This window comes from Syngnathus leptorhynchus, chromosome 19 (genome assembly GCF_054491065.1).
Source record: "Syngnathus leptorhynchus isolate UIUO chromosome 19, UIUO_Slep, whole genome shotgun sequence".
NCBI lineage: Eukaryota > Metazoa > Chordata > Actinopteri > Syngnathiformes > Syngnathidae > Syngnathus > Syngnathus leptorhynchus.
Window position 1 is genome coordinate 7,453,650 of NC_141213.1, and position 19,385 is coordinate 7,473,034.

At 49.8% G+C, this 19,385-nt stretch overlaps 1 protein-coding gene across 1 annotated transcript; it reads left to right on the forward strand.

Annotated features, from left to right (window-relative positions):
- Positions 1-843: 843 nt before the first annotated feature.
- On the forward strand, positions 844-19,295 carry plxdc2b (plexin domain containing 2b). Its single transcript, XM_085939119.1, has 14 exons — positions 844-1,195; positions 8,023-8,237; positions 9,824-9,970; positions 10,740-10,809; positions 13,702-13,824; positions 14,276-14,394; positions 14,456-14,555; positions 14,934-15,029; positions 15,095-15,176; positions 16,009-16,069; positions 16,140-16,278; positions 16,538-16,576; positions 17,640-17,815; positions 17,884-19,295. Exons 1-14 carry the CDS (start codon positions 1,096-1,098, stop codon positions 18,001-18,003), a joined length of 1,587 nt encoding a protein of 528 aa, XP_085795245.1. The 5' UTR covers positions 844-1,095; the 3' UTR covers positions 18,004-19,295.
- The last annotated feature ends 90 nt before the right edge of the window (positions 19,296-19,385 follow it).

A 19,385-nucleotide genomic window follows, 5' to 3' on the forward strand; every position in this document is an offset into this window, starting at 1 on the left:
GTAAATACATCACACGCTTTGCCGTCATTGTTCTCGGCGCAGATAGCTTTCTGCCACGAGCAGGGCGCTGATCAAATCCAGCTCTGAGATTTTACGCGACAAAGCCTATGATGGAACAAAAAAAAAACTCCAGAGATTCATGGTCACTGCAAATGCTTGGTAAAAGTTGACTCACTTGAAATTTACTCGGGGATGTTCATTTCAAAAAATGTGAAGGGAAAAAAAATGATCGAATGTATTTTTCTAGCTGTTCTGGGGCAAGATGACCTTTTTTTTGGCGGTGAGGATATTTTAAGGCGCAGCTCTCGAGCGTTAATATTTGATGGCAGCAGCCGAGTGATCCGTAAAAGCGCTCCTTGATTTTTTTTTCAGCTTTTCCGTGAGCACTCCTGAAATTCCCTCAGCGAGTAGAGTCGTAATTGCAAAGTCCTCCAACACCCAACTCCCACCCCCTTCCCATGTCTGGGAGGAAAACACACATGGTGATGTCATGGTGACAACACTGTGCCACTTGTACCAGACCCTAACTTCAAGAATGGACAAAATGAGACAATGACTTCATGGTTCATATTGGGAATGAGCATGTGCAGCCTACTTTCACTTTCTGATGGATGAGCGAGCCAATTTGATTCGCAAGTAAGATCGATTAGCAATCGATATTTTCCTTCATTTGCCAATTTTTCTCGCCTAAATAGTCGTCAAATGTCTTCCAAGCGTGTACTCGCAACATCCAAAACGACGCCATCTGATTGGCTGCCAGCAGGCTGTGACGTCACACGCGCACGCACTTTCTTTTCCTCCAGGCAGGAGCGCAACATCGGACCTCACACACGCTCAGCCAACGAAGCACACCGGGAGCGCTCGGATGCCTTCAACTTCTCCCGCTTGTCACATTTGAAGCTTTGATTTGTGTTCTTTTTGTTTCACTTTGAAGAGGTGCTGGACGCGCCATTGTGAGGTGGGGGCGGCGGTGGAGGGAGGACAAAGCAGCAGTCCGTCCGTTTCCCTCCGGGAAGACTCCTTGAACGAGAGAGTTGCGGGCTTCTGCCGCCTCGGAGGAGCGGGGCGGCTTACACTGCACGGATATCTGTGGACATGGCGCTAGACAGGAAACTGGACCTGCGACTCGTACTCGGACTCGGACTCGGACTTGTCCTGCTTGTGCAGTGCGTGTACGACGCCGGAGCCCAGACCGGTAGGAGCCAAACATGCACCTTCATATGGCTGTCTGTCCGTCCGTCCGTCCGTCCGTCTGTCTGTCTGTCTGTCTGTCTGTCTGTCTGTCTGTCTGTCTGTCTGTCTGTCTGTCTGTCACATTCTTAGCATTGTTGTGATTTGAAACCTACTAGAAAGATTTTGCATCCCATATTTGAGTGGGATCTGGAACATAAATACAATGTGGAGCCAAGATGGATGTTAACCCACACACACACACACACACACACACACAAAATATGGCTCCAATAATCATAACACGATCACCCTGAGCGCGCACTAAGCAATTAACCAGGGGGCTGGCCACATTTTAATTGGGATGTTATGAGCTCACAAGGCGGCAGCACAGCGGCTAGTGTGGGAGGTTCTGGGTTTGAATCCTTCCCTGCTCTCGCAAGTCTCTCCACGTCCTCTCGGACCGAGACAGAGAGGTCACGTCGGTTGTATTCTTAGGAGAAAAGTCGCCGTCCCAGTTGACGTTAGCACGCCTCGACAAGCCCAGTCTTTTATTGCTGCCGGTGCATTTTCATCAGGTTGGCTGAATATGCTCAGCTGCTGACAGCGACCCTTTTGTCAGCGCCAGCCTTTGCTTTTTCCGTAAGTGACGCTATCTATCGGGTGGCACGTGTGTCCTATTTCTGCGCCAGCCAGCGTGGTTTTGACGCTTCAGTCACTTCAGTCATGTGGAGCGCGTTTGAAGGTCCTTGCAGGAGGGAGATGGACCCAGTTCAACAGAAACACTTCCGTCTGTGACTTGTCCTTGTTTGGATGTAGGACACTACACCAGTGAGTTTGGTGCCCAAAGCAAAAAATGGCGAGCTTTGACAAAAACAAAGCATCATATCAAACACTACCTCTTGTTGGAAACTGTGGTGAACATCTGGGCCAAATTACGCAACATCCTGCAAGCATTTTTTTTTTCAGCACTGGCACACCAAATTGAGGCCGATTTCCCAGATAATTTGCACCCCGAGTGGAAAAAGAGATGTTCCTCTCGGGCCTGGAATGCGCCGGCATATGCAGAGAGTGTGCGTGAGAGCCGTGGTGGCCTTTTTGGATTGGAGACATGTCGCTGGAATGATGTTGTGTTTAAATGCCTGCGCTGGTGCTGGTTCATGTGCTCAAAGCGCCACGGCTCGGAGCGCACCCCAATACCGTGTGACTTGTTTGAGAGTGGGCGGGGGATGCGCGGGAAGGGGGAGGGTGGCTCCATTGTGCCACCACAGCAGCCAAAAAGCGGGGTCGTCACCCGTACCAGCAGGCAACGGCAGCACCGGGCCGGCGCATTAGTCACGCCCTGGAACCTCGGCCCGCTGTGGGAAGAAGCTCACGAGCGGGGGGCGGATTTCCAGCGCCCCGGACAAAGAGACGAGAGGCCGCTAGTTAATTAAACGCGTTAAGCCTCTCTTCAACTTTGGCTCGGCCGGATCCTCCCTCAGATCCCGCTTGAAAAGCTCACAAGCCTCGTGACGGATAAAAGTTTGGTGAGAGATGACGAGCAATTTATTTATTTTTTTCCCCCTTCCCCTCCACAAATGATTGGAAAGCGCCTGCTGAAGCTCCAGATGATCATCATCATCGTTGGGGTACACCGCTCCAGCAGCAATCAAGTCAAGTCAAGTCCCTGCATGCCTCCCTCCGTTTCGTGGCAACAAGACATGGAGCACTTGGTTCCCCTTCTGATTCCAGGCACATGAAGCCATGCTTTGAGCTAGCGTTTGCAGCCACGCCATTGTTTGGAATCAGGTTCGGGCTTCCGACTGCGCAGGTCCTCGGCTATCTTAGCACACTGGATGAGAGTTGATGTTAGTGTCATTTCTCCTGTTGCCTGCCACCGCTTCCTTTCGAACGTCTGCAAGTGATTTAGGAAGGCCCATCCATCTGGCTCTCGCTCCCTTCGGACATAAAATACTTGGCGCGGCACGTCTGCGACAGGTCGAGCGAGTATCCAGCGTGAGATCACTCCATCTGGGTTTCGCATCATTGCCTCTTATTTGACATGTTCCAGCAGTTTTTTAGAATTTTGTTTGCCCATAAGAGCGGCCGGTGGCGCAAATTGCACTTGGTGTGAGCGTGTTTTTTTTCCCCAATTTTTTGTCTCTTTGATATTGTTGCTTTTTGAGGACCTTTCATCCCTAAATGATTCAAAGAGGGGAAGTGTCTTGCCACAAGTCTGTCCATGTTGTTGTTTTCCTCTTGCTAGGTGATCTCAGCGGCCTTGTGCTCGCTGTGATTCAGGGGGCTCACATCATTTTAATGAGCGCCATAGATCACGTTTGCGGTCTGGCAGAGCCGAGTTGTCATTTGGCAAGCCCGGGCCGGGCCGGGCTGGGCCCGGCCGCATGTGGCATCTCCGGCAACGGCGGCTATTTGCTATGAAAAAGTGCATCGCCGTCCTCCCACTCCCTAATGATTCACCTTTTTGGAGACATTCTTGGAGTCTTAGCAGTTCCATCCATTTCTTTGCAGCCCATCCTAATTGACTTATGGGGGACAACACTCGGTCTTAAATCAATTTGAGTAAAGAGGAGGCTCTGGTCAGGAAGGGAACAGTGCACTGTAGAAAAGTGGAATGCGTGCCTGCACCAGGATCCAGTTGCTGATGAAAATGATGACCCCGACGCCGTCCAAGTCATGTGACAAATGGCCTTTGTTGGTCATGGAATAGCTTATTTGTTGGCAGCTGAGAGGAACTTTTGCATCATTATTGACAGGGCATTGAATCATTTTGGCTTATTTTGGAAGAGATGATTGAATTCCACTGGTGTGCAGCCGTGTGGAACTATCTATCGATGAAATGTCTTGCCAGCTCAGCTCAGCTCAGCTTAGCTCAGCGTTGACCCAAAAGGCCTGTTACATTGTTACATAGGATGCTTGCACACTGCCAATTGCGCTCATTCCAAACATAAACAAACAGTCACCTGGCTCTAATTGGACATGTGCAATGCAATCAAAGTTCCCTCTGTTGCGTCGGAGCTGTGTTAACTCATTCGCATTCCTTTTTAACTGGGCTGGGCTGCCAGTGAATGAGTTCCGAGCCATTATCCTGAACTATAGAAGTGGCTGCACAAGGGCGCTAAACACATCGGCGCAGAAGGTGCCGGCGGGCCGACTGCCAAAAGACGCCACTTGCCAGGAAGCCCGGCACAAAAGGCCGAGACAGGCACGGGCCAGTAAGGACGGAAGCAAACGCGCAATTAACGCCCGGGAGGACATTTTTCTTCTTCTATCTAGCAGCCGCTGTAAAAGCAAGAACTCTGCACGCTAAGTAGCTTCATCTCAATTCCTCCATTTGAGCTTTTAGTAAATGAAGCATTTGCTGGAGATTGGATTTCTGGCGGACGTCTTTTCTGGCCGGCTGCGAAGTAACGGAACGAGAAGAACCAGCAATGGGAATAGCGTGTGGGACTTCACATTCTGTCCCGAAGACGTCAACAGCTCCGGCCTTGTCAACAAGACAATGCGCAAAAGGGGAGAACGGAGAGCCGTTGCCGGGTGGACAGCTGCACTTTGGATAACAGCAGGATCCTCAAATGCCAAGTGGACACAAATTGGGAAAAGCAAAAATGCGTGGGATCTCTCGCGAGCGCACAGGCAACAAGTGTGCTTCCTCCTCCCTACTTGATCTTTTTTAGCTCAGGCCAGGCAGCCCGGGTCATATCACACATCTGGGATGTGAGATAAGTTAGCCATCAAGCTGCGTGGAGATTGTTATTGCACCAAAATCAATCTACGTTTATCACGCCGCCTCTTGTGAAATCCCGGAAAGATGATGGCTTCTCGTGCTCTGGCCCGATCGGGAATTGCGAGCTTTTGTTCGTCCTTTAGTTTTTTTGCCCTGAGTCCGGTCTTCCTTTTCACGCTCTCCTTTGAAAGGCATTTTTCGCCCCTTCCAAAGTGGCTCAGCGCTCGGCACCCAGCGAGTGCACGGTATATACGGCTCCTTGAATCTGTCTGTCGACAGTCAATGATTTGCCTTTCTGCTTAAGTGTGTCTGCCGATGACCTCGCAAGGACAGAGTTTGTGCCTTTTCTAGCCGGTCCATCATCCACTCTTTAGCGCCTTGGATTTATGATAGCCGTTGTAAGGCCGCCACTCAAACATCTTGAAGGCCACCTTTGGCTAGTCAAGGTTGCAAGACCAAGGAGCATGTCGGAGCAAGTTTTTTTTGGGGGGGGAACGCGAAGCCACGGCAGACGGCGTCATAAACACAGCGCGGCGCGGCAGAGATTGATGAGAGGGGACGACAGCGGAGCACACGACTCGTGTGTCTTCGCAGACTCCGGCAAAGGAGCCGCAGGTGTGCGATGGGGACGAGTCTCGGCCGAGCATTATCCTGAATTTGATGCCAACTGAATGATAGCAAAAAAAAAAAAAAAGTTGGCTAAGTCCAGTTGCCTTGATTCAACATCTTCTACCTGCCAAAGTTACAGTTGTGGCACTAAGTCATCCATTTTAATGGGGCTGGCATTGAATGAGGTAACAAACAGCTTTGTGTGTTTTGGGCTTTCCTCACAGTTGTCCATTTTGACACCTTTGTTTGCTTTTATGGCAACAGAATGCCCTTTATCTCCTTCCGTTATATCGTCGCTCTAAATCTTTGGGCCCCCTCCAGTGTGAAGCTTTAACAGGCCGTCGAAGGGGTCCGCGTTGATTCGGAGCCAATGCAAAGGCAGCCGTAGTCTTCGGTCCTCGCTCGTCTCCCCTCCCCCCATGGGAAAATGTTTAAGTGGGGGCTGAGACTGCCAAGCGCCATCAATGCCCCTGCGCCAATGCCAACAAAGCTCGCTCCTCTTTCACTCCTTGGTCATCCAAGGAGCGGCTAACTCTCATCGGCACTGACGGTCCTCAGAGCCGGCCGGATGCTGATGGATGCTGCTGATGGATAAGCCGACAATCTTGTCAATCAATCACCACCTGCTGGCCATGAGCAAGCTTGTCCCTGTTTCTGTTGACCAAAGTCTGTTGATTGACGTTTTGAGCACTGTATATTCTCCACAAGACGCATCCTCCGGACCATTTCCAATTTTCAGCTCTGTTGAGCAGACTGTGGGAACTCTGAGCGAGCAAGCGTGTGTGTGAGAGAGAGATTTCAGTGGGACTGAGCTACAGCCACCCCCTGTCCTCGCCCAATTCCATTTTAAGAGCTCGCTTAGCCTGCGACCTTCAAGAAAAGAATCATATGGGTTTCTGGACTACGGGAAGAATAATGGCTTTTGGAGCCAGTCCAGCGAGTCAACCGATTGATGCATCGCTTAATGGTACGACTCAAAATGGAGCCGACCGTGGCAACGGTAAGGCTTGGTGCTCCTGCAGTCAATCAATCACTCAATCTTCTCAAATAAGAGAAAGATGGCGTGTCTGAGTGGAATCCGAAAAAGGCCTCCCCGTCTTGTTTGATGCCCCCCCCCCCACCCCCCGAACATTTTCAGGTGGCTGCACTGACCACGCACGCGGCTAACCACCAATTACACGTGGAAAGCCGCAGCGGTGACAGTGGGCTTTTGAGCCGGCCCGCAGTTTTGGTCCAGCATCTTGGCTTGTTTGAGCAAACTGCTCGACATTGTCATAAATCATGCGGCCGACACACAAATCCTTTGTGATCTATTTGAAAGCTTCACGCTGCTGGAATCGATTTGCCCGAGCGGGAACACAAGTCGTTGTTTTTCCCTGCTCGCTGTTTGATGTCAAATATTTCCATGTTACCCCCCGTTCAGGTTTTCCTCTGGGGGGGTTGATACAGTTTGATTGTTTGAAGAGCTTTGCCTAGGGGCTGAATTGAGTGTAGCCAACGTTGAATGGAATGGACAGCATCCCCATTCTTCTGAAATGAGCTACTTGATTTGCTAATCCAGTTTAAATATCACCACTCAAGCCAGAGTCCTAATTAGAAATCACTGGCCAGAGTCATCATTTGAAATCATTGGAGCAGAGTTTTACAGCAACAGTGCGCTCCATAAATCATGGTTGAACAGGACACAATTTGTATCCATCCATATGTTGTTTGCATCCAATTGATCATCTCGGCAAGTGTCTGCAGCCAATCTGAAGCCCCGAGGAGCTCTGTGGCCGAGTGTTTTGACTGGGACAAAACGGGACTAATCATCCATGAAAGCAGAAACCGTGGTGTGGAGACCACCAGAAATTTCAAGTGCCTCTGCGTTCACTCGGGAAATTCACATTTCTTCCAAGCATCATACCGTGTGTGTGAGTGTGTCAATGTTTTGTGGCGTAATTGCTTTGAACGGTAGCGTCAAGGTAGCATCGCCGCGAACCGCCCAAGCGTCGTTCGTATTCAGTGTCGAAAGAAAGCAAAAGAGGCAAAGAGCAAGAGGCCTTACATCAGCCTCATTTGTATTTGGTCGCTGACAAAAGCTTTTTTCTCTTTGGAGCCAATGCCGCAACGGCACGGCGTTCCTTTCTTATTTCTGGTGAGTCAGGTGGGGAAAAAAAAAGGGGGGACGAGACCTCCATTCTGCCGCTTTATGACCTGCTAAATGTCCTTGAAAGCTTTTAAGTGGGGCCGCTGGGTGTGAAGCGCTGGCGTTTAGAGCCCAGGCCAGACAGAGGGAGACGTCAGAAGGGAAACATTTGCTTTCCAGCTGAGCTCCAAAGCGGGCTGGCAGGGCGGCAGGGCGGCAGGCTGACACGTTATGGCCTCCAAGGTGGCGGGCGCTCTTCCAGCCATGACCAATGACACACAGGTTGTCTCCTTTGTCCAGGCTGACTCCTTCATCAATCATCACGACTCCCTCCCTTCCACATGTTCACATGTATCGCATCTGATTGTCGTCGCCTCGTCCTCAGGGGTCCCTTACTCCTACGTGCGAGCGGCGGATGACAACGTGGTGGTGGTGGTGAGGACGCGCGAGCAGCGTTGGAGGAGATGGCTTCCCAACAGCCCGCGTCACATGGACAGCAACAGGGCCAGTCAGGAGCAGGAACGCCCGGAGGAGGACCGGGCCGAGCTCTTCCCCGGCCTGATGTCAGCCGAGGACGTCGGCAACGGCTCGCAAATTGAGGTTGGCTGTCCGTATGCGTTTCATTTCATTTCATTGGATCGATCTCTCTTCTCCAAAGATCATTTGATATTGATGACATAAATGGGATTTCGATATCTTGACGCATTTAGAATGAAGCCGCATCTCCTCTGCAAACGCAGGAAAGCTACTATGGAATTTAACAACTGCCCTCTCGCAGAGCAACTTCCATAAAAAAGGCTCAGCGCGGTCCCTGGCGTTTATGGAAAATGAATCCATAAAGTCCGCTGCGAAAAGTACTCGGCCGTCAGGGCTAGCAACAGCGGCCAAATATCGCTCCAGGTGATGCAAATGAAGTGTGTGTGTAGCAAATTAAGATTAGGGGGACTAAATTTGTGCAAAGCTGGGGAGGGGGGGGGGGCTTTCAAAATTGGAAACAGACCGCAGAGCAGGAAATGAAGCCAGTGAGGCAGGCACAAGAAGTTGCTGAAGCTACTGGAGATGAATGGCGGGGGGGGGGGGGTCCGTTTATGGGACCATGCCAATTAAAGGTAGCAGCCGCCGCAGCGCGTTCAGCCGGTAATGACGCCGGCATCCCTCCGGGGGGGTCGAAGCGCCTCGTTATGTTTTTGGTTGTTGTTTTTTTCCCGTCAAGGGCTTCTAATCTTGATGGGTTCACAAGCCCGTGCCTCCCAACAAGGGAGGGAGAGGGAGCTTTGATCGTCGGCTATAAATGTCCAAACACACATAAGTCACTGAAACTGTACGCGCCGTGTAAACAAAGGCCGTCCCTCCACTTGAAAGAAGGTGAAAAAGCAGTCCGTTCAAAGCATCCTTGTGAATGGAGCTAACTTTTGCCTAGCACTTTGTTTGGACCTGCTGACAATCACTTCTTCCACTTTTGGCGGCCATCTTTTTTCATGGCTGTGTTTGGGTTAAGCGGTGCCACCCGGCCACCTGGAAATGTGAGTTTGGAACAGCGGTGGCCCCCGTGACAACAGACGCTGTGGAGCCTCCAGGTCACAAACCCCCATTGGTGGCGAGATGGGCTGCCCCCTGCTACTGCCCCCGCTCAGACAGACAGACGTATTGCTCCCAACCAAAGCATTCCGCGGGCTCCTTTTCACACCCTGCTGCTCATATTTACACAACGCACGGGCTGTCTTGAGGCCAGCAAAAGCAAACGGGAGTACGTGGGGTCCGACCAGAACCTGATTGGGTGGCGGCTGCTGCTTCTAATGTGCGGTGGTGTGGGGCGTGCTGCACGGCGACCGCCGAGGTTTCATGTCTGCTTTTGAATGGGGGGGATTCCCACAGCTCGTATTGCCACAGCTCGTATTCCCGGCGCGAGCGACGCTCAGCCTCAGCTAGTCGAGAAAGCAAGGTGGGGCGGTCAGACACAACTGTTTGGGTGACTCACCCAACTTTGCCGCAATGATGGAGTTGCTAACCATTTTTATTTGATTCCCCCCCTCTGACCTGTCCAGGCGCTGGCCTTAAATCAATGCTAATAGTCATCCAGCAGTGGAGATGAGACATTTCTGCTTTATGACGAGTCCTCCGTCTGCTGCTGCTCTTGTAAAGCACTTGATGCACAGATCGCTGATGTTTCTTCTCCCCCTTGGCAGGAGGACGCCCATCACAACTACTACACATCCAAAACGTACAGCCCGGCCGATGCCGCCGGCAAGGCCTTGTGGGTAAACATCGAGCAGATGGACAAGGAGAAAGTGAAGATTCACGGGATTCTGTCCAACACGCACCGACAAGCGGCGGTAAGCCACGGCCGAGTCACGCTTTTGAGTTTGGGCCCTGGACAGGAAATACAAAAGCAATCGGACCCCATTTAGCCTTTCGATGAGTCCATAAAGTAACAAAGCAAGCAATAGCTGGAAAGAATCATCCTGACTTTCCATCTGCGCCCTCAACTATGATCTACAAAATGAAAGAAGTCATCATTAATGCAATTTGGTGTTTGTGGTGCAATGCTAATATCAAATTCCCAAAAAATAGTAGCAGCAGCAGAGATCGGCTTTCATCACAAAAACAATTACTGTGCTCTCAAATAAACTTGGACGACCAGGCCCCGTGCTACTTCACGCAAAGACGTGTAGCAGCCTGTTTTGGGAATTTTCCATGGCAGGCTGCAGAGTCGGAGAGAGAAAAAAAAAAAAAAAGCGTTCTGCATTGTGCATTCGACCGGTTCTCCTTCAGCTGATGATGGATTGAGGCTGGCCTGGCCTGGACTAGACTGGCCAGGCCTAGACTGGACTGGCCTGGACTGGACTGGCGTGGGTACAACGGGGACTGGCTTTGAGCTGATTCTCTTCCCTGGAGCAGAGCGCTCTGACTTTGCCTTTTGTCCGGGGGGGAAAATCGATAAGCGCATCTGTCCCCAGCCAGCCAGCCAGCCAGCCAGCCTGAGATGAAGTGCCTTCATTCCAAATAAGCCAGCTTCTCAAACTGCCTTTAAAATAGCAAAAAGGAAAGCAATCAATGACAAATTGAAACAACATTGACGCCTATTCTTCCTCGTCCTCCCAGAGAGTCAACCTGTCCTTCGACTTCCCCTTCTATGGACATTTGCTGCGCGAGATCACGGTGGCGACCGGCGGTAAGTCAACATCAGTCACTAACATCTTGTTATTGGATACGCCGTCTGTGCTAGCAGGGTGCGCGTAGACACATTTTTTGACTGCCTGCGCTGCGGTTTGGCGCTCAGGATTCATAAAGTGCCGAGGTATTTCAAAAATGGACGGCCTTTGTGTATACGCGCACGGCGACGTGGTAGCCGAAAAGCGTCTGACTGCAAAAGCCTCGCTGACAGATCCTCCCTCCCTCCCTCCCTCCCTCCCTCCGCTCCATCTCATCCAATTGGAATGACACATGACCATTTGCAGCTCACACCTCGGCGGCGGGAAGGCAAAAGTGGCTCAAAACAACCCTCCCCTCCCGAGGGAGGGAGGGGGGTATAGGGAAAGCAGCCGTCGGCTTTGGCCTAGAAACAAGCCAGGCTCTGCCAAGTGACTTCGCCCTCATTGATAAGGCGGCGGCGGCGGCGGCTGTGTTTGTGTGTCTAAGTGTTCCGCATGGGAATCTTTTTTTTTTCTTTTTTCCATTCATAATGACGTGAAAACGAGCCGAAAGCACCGCAATACTCTTGCTCTACCAGTAGTTAGCCACAAAGTAACACTGAACCGGATTGTTCTTCTGCCAACTGCCAGCACATGTTCGACACCTGTGCGTACGTACCTCCTTGAAAATAAGAAAAGTTCACAACGTGTAGGCAAGCCGAATCATCCCTCCTTCCCTTCCCTTCCACAAGCTGCATTTCGGAAAACGCCAAAGAAAACATCAAGCGAGACTGAAGTGGAGCTTCACTTTATTGGTGTTGACACAAGCTCTTTTTGTTCTTCTCCGCCCGATAGTCGGCGTCGATGGCATCGGCGGAGAGTGACGGCACGCCCGTCCAACACTTTTTGTTGACTCAAGCTGTCTTTCATTACTAATTGCTAGAAAAGCCAAAGAGTGTTTTCCAAGCGTAAATGATGGAGCACATTAAGTGGAGCGTAATCATAACCTCATCACCTTGGAGACTTTTAAGAAGCGTTTAAGATGCTAATGTCGTAAACTGCTACTCAATATATTCACACATTAGTTACAGATGCTCAAATGAAAGGAAGGAAGGAAGGAAGGAAATGAGAAGTCAAAGCCTGAGAGGGCCTGCAGGCGCAAGATAGCTGCTGCCTCCTCCACCTCCTTCTCTTTTCTTCTCTTCCTCGCTCTCCTTCTTTCCTTCCTTCCATGTGTCTGGAGGAATGCCTTCTTATCTATCGGCTGGCTCGCCGCCGCCGCCACCCAAATTTCAAAGACGCCACCTTGACACGGCCATTGGCGAAGGAAAACAGCGAGCGCTAATCATGATAAGAGATGCGTGGGATGTGTCTTTTCAAAGTTGTTCCACTCGCTCGCATGTTACGGAGCATCTCCGGAGTATTTGGCCAACAGTTGTCTTTGATGTGATAATTGTCGGCCGGGCGGTTGTGGTTTTTGCCGTCAAGACTCAAGAGTGGAAAAATGCCGGCAGGCCGACCGATCGCCTTGTTTGTTCTCATTTCCAGGTTCTCAAACAAACACACACAAATGATTGAAAAAGTGCGAGTGTGGCAGTTTCTTTCAAACTGTTTGAATATGGAGTTGGGTCGTTTGTGCGTGAGCGGCCCAGTGTGAGCCGTGGCCAAAAGCAGCTCCTTGCGATCTGGCTGTGAAGCGCCGTTATTTGACTTGATGGGCCGATTTCAAGCGCACTTGAAACTGGGATTCTCCAAGAAAAATAACTGGAAAAGCTTAGTGAAGCTTTTTATCTCTGTCTTTTAGTTGTTTACGCATTTGGTCCAAGGTTGGATTGGGAGCAAGTGAATGGAAGCGTATCCTGCTATTGGCACATGGCTAAACTCGACTGACATCCTAAACGGCCGGCGCATAGTTGAAATGATTGCTGAGGTTCCTAACTGAATCCTGGCGATGAAATCTGAATGTGGATTCCTCAAATGTGCAGCTTTTGCACTTCTTCCTTGATTTATGCTCCGCCGCTTGGATAGAAGCGCTCCAATGATCTCGCCGTCTGCTTTCATTTGCATTCAAGGGCCGGATTTCTTTTCCTTCCAGAAGCCGCCGCGTTTGTCGTTGCTCATTTGTGTGATTTGCACAAATGTTAAATACACCAAACGTAAGCACGTCGGTAGAGTTGGACACCACAAAATAGAGTCTGGTGGTCCTCATACCAGCCAGCCCTGTCATGTACCCTTTGCTGACTCTGCTCAACATGGAGGTCTTGAGGGAAAGATTGATCCCCCCCCCCCCCCCCCCCCCACACACATCTTCTACTCCTTCTGTGATTGATGTGTGTTTGTAGGGCTCCCAGCTCCAAGACATAAAATAAGAGTCGCTAGCCCTAGTCTCAATGAGATTTCTCATCTCCATCAACCAAATACTGTTTACATACATCTTCCAAACCAATTGACAATCATTCTCAAAGCGCATGCCCTGATCTTAAGCTTTCTTATTGAATGGGAAAAAAAATCCGTTTGCTTACGATGAATCATGGCTGTTTTGCGCTGGAGTCCATAAATAATCGTGTTTACAGGCCGCTAAGTGGGCCAGATCTGGTTTGCGTCGAGCTCGGTCCACGTGTGAGGAGAAATCCATTTGCGTGTGGCTCGGAGCACGCCCCATCAAAAGTTGCCACGTGTTTGTTTTGCTGTCATCTTGTGTGTGTTCGTCTCGCCCCGTGACTTCATGACGATGCATGAGTCACTCGGCGTATATTTGTGCAACTCGCTTCTTCTGTTTCTGATAAAGGATGCTACCGCTAATTCAATGCTACCAGCCAGCGAAATGGTTCAACTTGTGTGGTGCTGGCTTCATTTGTTTGCTTGTTAGTTTTGGGTTCGTTCATGAGCTAGCTGCAGGTACGAACGACATTGTTGTCATCTCCTTCCTTCAGGGTTCATCTACACAGGCGACGTGGTGCACCGGATGCTAACAGCGACGCAGTACATAGCCCCCTTGATGGCCAACTTTGACCCCAGCGTGTCCAGAAACTCAACTGTCATCTACTTTGACAACGGTAAGGATTTTTGTTTTGCTATTTGAAAGAAATAATGGCAAGCTATTGTCCACCGTGTATTTGGAGCTATCTATCCAAAGACGTTGAAAAGGATTTGGAAAGTGGAAGAAAGTGAGACTTGTGTCTTCTTAGTAAGCTGATGTCATTGAAACGCCGACCGGCCACGGCTAATTTCACTCAAATGAGCTTGCGGTAGTTTGTGGAATTGCTTTTGTTTGTTTGGAGCTTGTGCAGCCTGCTGAGCTGGTAAGTGGAAATAGAAACCAGGCCAACGTGCCCCTCCCCCCCCCCCCTCCTCTCGGCCCAGTTAGCGCAGCGGCTGGGGTCTCGTGGACTTGTTATTTACAGGGAGTCCCGGCTCGTATGACATTTGATGACGTACGTCCGTGTGTCTGCTAGGGGTGAAAGGAAAACATGATCGATGGTGTGTGTTATTGACGCCCGGCTTCAGGTACAGCTCTGGTGGTGCAGTGGGACCACGTCCACCTGCAGGACAACTACAACCTGGGCAGCTTCACCTTCCAGGCCACGCTGCACGACACCGGGCGCATCGTCTTTGCTTACAAAGAGGTCGGTAGCGTAAAGAGAAGGACGAGAAGGAATCCAAACGCGCCGGCTCCTGTTCTTCCAGATTCCCGTGGAACTGTCGCAGATCAGCCCCATGAACCACCCGGTGAAGGTGGGCCTCTCGGACGCTTTTGTGGTGGTGCACAAAATCCAGCAGATACCCAGTGAGTCTTCAGCTGTCATCACAACGTCTCAATCAATCACTCTTTTGTAGAATGCTTGATTTTCAATTTCATCACCGCTTTGATCTGGTGGCAAGATATTTTCAGGCAGAGATGGGCCTGAGCTTATGAGTAATTAGGGGCGCTGATGGATGTCGTGCGCCTTATGACTCCTCGCTGGCTGGCAGGCCGGCCGGCCGGCGGAGCCAATGGCCGTCAAGCGGCGCTCTGATTTACGCGGCAGAAAATAACCAGCTGCAAGAAAAATGGGCCTCCCCCGTGTGACCTCATTCCGCCTTCAGAGGAGGTGTTTGTCCCCATTTTTTTTTCTCTTTCTCATTTCATCCCCATTTTTCTTGTCTCTCTTCGTCCAAAATGTAGACGTGAGACGGCGGACCATCTACGAGTACCACCGGGTGGAGCTGACCAAGACGAGGATCACCAACTCCTCCGCCGTGGAATTTACACCATTGCCCAGTAGGAGACTTTTGCTCTCCCCTCTGCCATGTTTTGGATTTGAAAGAATGTCTCCTCTTCTCCAGCGTGTCTCCAGTTCAACACCTGCGCCACGTGCACGTCCTCCCAGGTGAACTTCAACTGCAGCTGGTGCCATCGACTCAACAGGTGGGTTGTCCATTCAAAGTGCTGCCCATTTTGAGTTTCATCACATCCAAAGCCTTATGGATATGAGGAATGACGTCGAGACCTAACAAAAGCTGCGTTCCGCTTCATGTGATCTGGCAGTCTGGAGAAATCTGTCTTGCCTGATTGAGCTGACCAGGTTGACAATCCATGATTAAAGCAGGAGCTGGGAGACCTCATAATACAGGGGATGGGGTGTCAGCGGGGTTTCAGGGTGGGATGGATGGATTCTATTGGAACCGCGGGAGGATTTGAAGCTGCCGCCTCTGTTAGGGATGTTCCGACTCTAACTTATTATGCAAGAACCACACGGGAGACAGTATGCCCTTTGATCACTTGCAAGTGGAGAATTTGTTCGTTACTGTAGATACAGCAATGTCCGAACAAAGTCTGCCGTTGCATTCATGCAAGACAGTATTTATTGAGAGAAGAAGGGTGGGGGTGAGAGTGGCCAAGGTGGGGGTGACAATTTACATGTGTGGTGGCCAAGGTGGGGGTGAAACCCCTGGCCTCTGATCACATCATAGCAGGGGTTGTTTTACGATGTTGAGTAGACAGAACAACTTTGATTGCGTCTTCTACAGTTGGTCAATCAGTGCAAAGGATCTTAGCACTTTGTTCTACTACTTTGTTAAGACAGGACAAGCTTAGGTTAATTATTACTGATTACATTCCAACATAATATGATCAACCTAATCTATTCAACCCTAACAGCCTCCAATACTGTCTGACTTTGGACGCGATCCACCTTGTCTGATTCAATGTCATCTATTGCACAAGTTGAGCTGCTACCTACGTTGTCCCATTCACTTAGATGCTCCAGTGGATTTGACCGCCATCGGCAGGACTGGGTGGACAACAGCTGTCCGGATGAGGTCAGAGAACAGGAGCCATATGAACCTAAGCCAACAGGTGTCAGTCATCAATAAACCTATGTATGTGCAGACAAAGGACAAGCTGTGCGACATCATTGACGCCACGTATCTCTCCCCATTCACCACACCGCTTGGCGCCAGGAGCACACCCACAAGCAAAGAGGCCCCGCCGTCCACCCTGCAGCCCCCGACCAGCGCCCCGACTGAAGGTACGCAGCTGGCTGTTCCACCTGGCGCCTTCCGAAGCCCCCTCATTTTCACACACAAACTAACTAGTTAGTTGACTTAAAGACATTTGCATACGGCCAATCCTCACGTGGGTCACGCTGCATTTCCATACTTCACAATTGGTGTCCATTTGGAATGGAGTGTGACAAATTCCAAGAGGAAAAGAGGAAGAGCTTGCGGGAGCACAAAACAAGCTACACGGAGAAATATTGATTCTGTCGGTTGTTTGCTCTCTTGCAGATGATACCAAGATTGCTCTGCACCTCCGAGAAAATCAAGGTATGTGCTTCGACTTGTCACCGCGGCTTTTTCTTTTGACCTTAGTCGGCAGTTTATTTGGAAGCATTTTGGCCAGGATACCCGAGTGGGTAGGATCAATACTTGAAATAGTCATCTGGAAAAAGATTCGGCCGACTGTAGTTTTAATCATCGGATCATGCTGAAGTTATGACCGGCCACACGTCACACATCTTTAAAAGATGGCGCCGCACCACTGCTTTTATTGGATTCATTTGAGCCCACCAGCATTTACCGTGCAAAATTAATCTGGCAGAATTTGTAGAACACAAACGCGTGATGTTCCTGTGTGTCGCTATAAAATGTGGAAAATGTTTGTGATGACTTTCCGTCGTCTTCCTTGATTCGTAATAATTGAGAGTGTGGACAGAGGGCGAGGCGCCCGCCACTAGAAATGCGGCAGTTTTTACGGAAACAAACAGAGCACGGCTTTGACCTCCTACGGGTTCTACAGCTGCTCTGTGGTTGGAATTCCATCAGCCGCTAACAGCCTGCCCGCCTGCCTGCAGCGTGGTGTTGGGCTTTTAAATTTCCCAGGGTTGATGGGGAAGGGAAGTGCGTGCGCTGGAAACCAATGAGAGCGGGAGATACTGCTAATTGAAAACATAATAGGAGGAGAAATGAAAATGGTATTTACTTGCCTTTCACCGGCACTTTTTTAACATTACGAGGGCAATTAAAAAGCAAAGAGACGTTTTAGCGGTCAGTCTGATGAGCGCCAGCCACCTCCTCTTGCTCCTTTTGTGTGCCATGTATCGCCTTGTCCTTGACTTGCCATTAATTCTTGCTTGAAGCGCTGCAGCTCATGAATGGCTAAAAAGAGAGAGGAGAGGAGAGAAGCTCGTGTTTGCATTAAGCCGAGCACCCTCGATGACCTTTTTAAACAAAGAAGACAAGTTCAGTCATCACAAAGAAGATGTACAATCAATAGGGGGGGGGGCTTTTAATGCGCTCAATCAAGTGTAGGTACAATTGGAAGCTGAGCGCTCCCTGCTGGCTGGCAGGAGCACAGCAAAACCTAGTACTTACTTTTGTGCGTTTGCAGTGATGCCAGCGGACGGCGCGGCGGCGGCGGCGGACCGCTCGACGGGCGCGCACCCTCTGCACACGGGTTTGATCCTGGGCGTCCTGCTGGTCATGCTCATCATGGTGGCGGGGGTGACGGTCACCGTCTACATCTACCATCACCCAACGTCAGCCGCCAGCCTCTTCCTGATGGAGGTGGGCTTTCAAATGACGAATAAAGCTTTGGAAGTCATCTCATTTGTGCGTGTCCCTCCCCGCCGCAGAGACGGCCCAGCAGGTGGCCGGCCATGAAGTTCCGCCGCGGCTCGGGCCACCCGTCCTACGCCGAGGTGGAGCCGGCGGGCCACGAGAAGGAGGGCTTCATCGTGTCCGAGCAATGCTGAGGAGCCAATCCCCAGACGTCGGATCTGGAGAACGGACTTGTTATGGCGAGCGAGCCAACGGAAGGACAACGTGGCTGGCTACCTTGACTGCATGCATCCTAGATGGTATCAGGAGAGAATGAATGATGCTTTCAAAACCTGTGTGAATGGATTTTTTCTTGATTGTTGCTGGGGTTCTACAGTATAGCCTTGGAATGTCCATCTGGTTCTGTCTTTGCTTTTTCCTCACACGGCGTGTTTTCGCATGCTTTTTTTTTTTCCCCTCCACCACCACGCGCAACTGCTTTTTAACTTTTCTACAATGTTCTTAAGCCAACTGAACCTCATCTAGTCCAGAAAAGTTGGCTGCATTTGATTTGCGTTCATCATTTTTGATTTCAAGCACATCATTCAAAACTCATAAGATTTCGGTAGGACCCCCCCCCCCCCAAATACTGTCATTTTTCCTTGTCATTTTGCAACTTCTGCCTCACAAAATAAGACTTCCGGTTCCAATGCACTTTTGTAGCTTTTGAACAGGCCAATCCAATGGATACAATTGTATTTATGCACCTTTTTTTTTTCATTTTACATTGGTTTGCTCCCATGCCGTTTTGTATCTGAGACGTTTGCACTTTTTTTCTTCTTTTTTTTGTGGTACTAATGCAAAACGACAAGACAGGCGCTTGTGAGTGTGTATGAGCAATCTATTTTCTTATTGTGTGTGCGACTGGAAAAACATAAGGACAAAAAAGAAGGGTTTTTAATCGTAGTTGGCTTTCCACCAGCTGCCTGAGCACATATGAATTGTTCATTGATTAGTCAAATGAACGCATTGCTTTTGATTCCCGTTTGGATTGTTTTTCTTTGTGTCGATTTCCTTGCCAGCGTGAATGCACTACGGTCTCATCAGACATGAAATATCCAGTACAATACGATACGGCCAAAACATTTGCAGATTCAGGTAAATCGTGGCTCACATTTGCTGTATTGGGGAAACTATTTTTACAAGTGTCCTTTTCTATTGCGTGAAACTATTCCAGTCTGTCTTTTCACACATCAACTTCTGGCTACGTGTATATATTTTTACCGCACATTTCAGAAATTAGCCCAACGCTATACTGAGATTCTACTGACAAATATGTGCAATGTAACGCGTTTTAATGTTCAAATTAAACAATTGTCCTTTTGAAAACGTTATTTTGTTTTGATGATCCTGTGTGGAGCGCAACCTCCATACAGTCAATTGGTTACTTATTATGCACCAATCTCATTCTTGTGGTTATATTTTGGGGTTGAATACATTTGAAATAATAAAAATAAAGGTTTAAAAACCAAGTACCGTGATTTTATCACCGTAAAGGCCGGTCTTTTATTCTAGTTGTGCTGGTGGTGTACCTAAT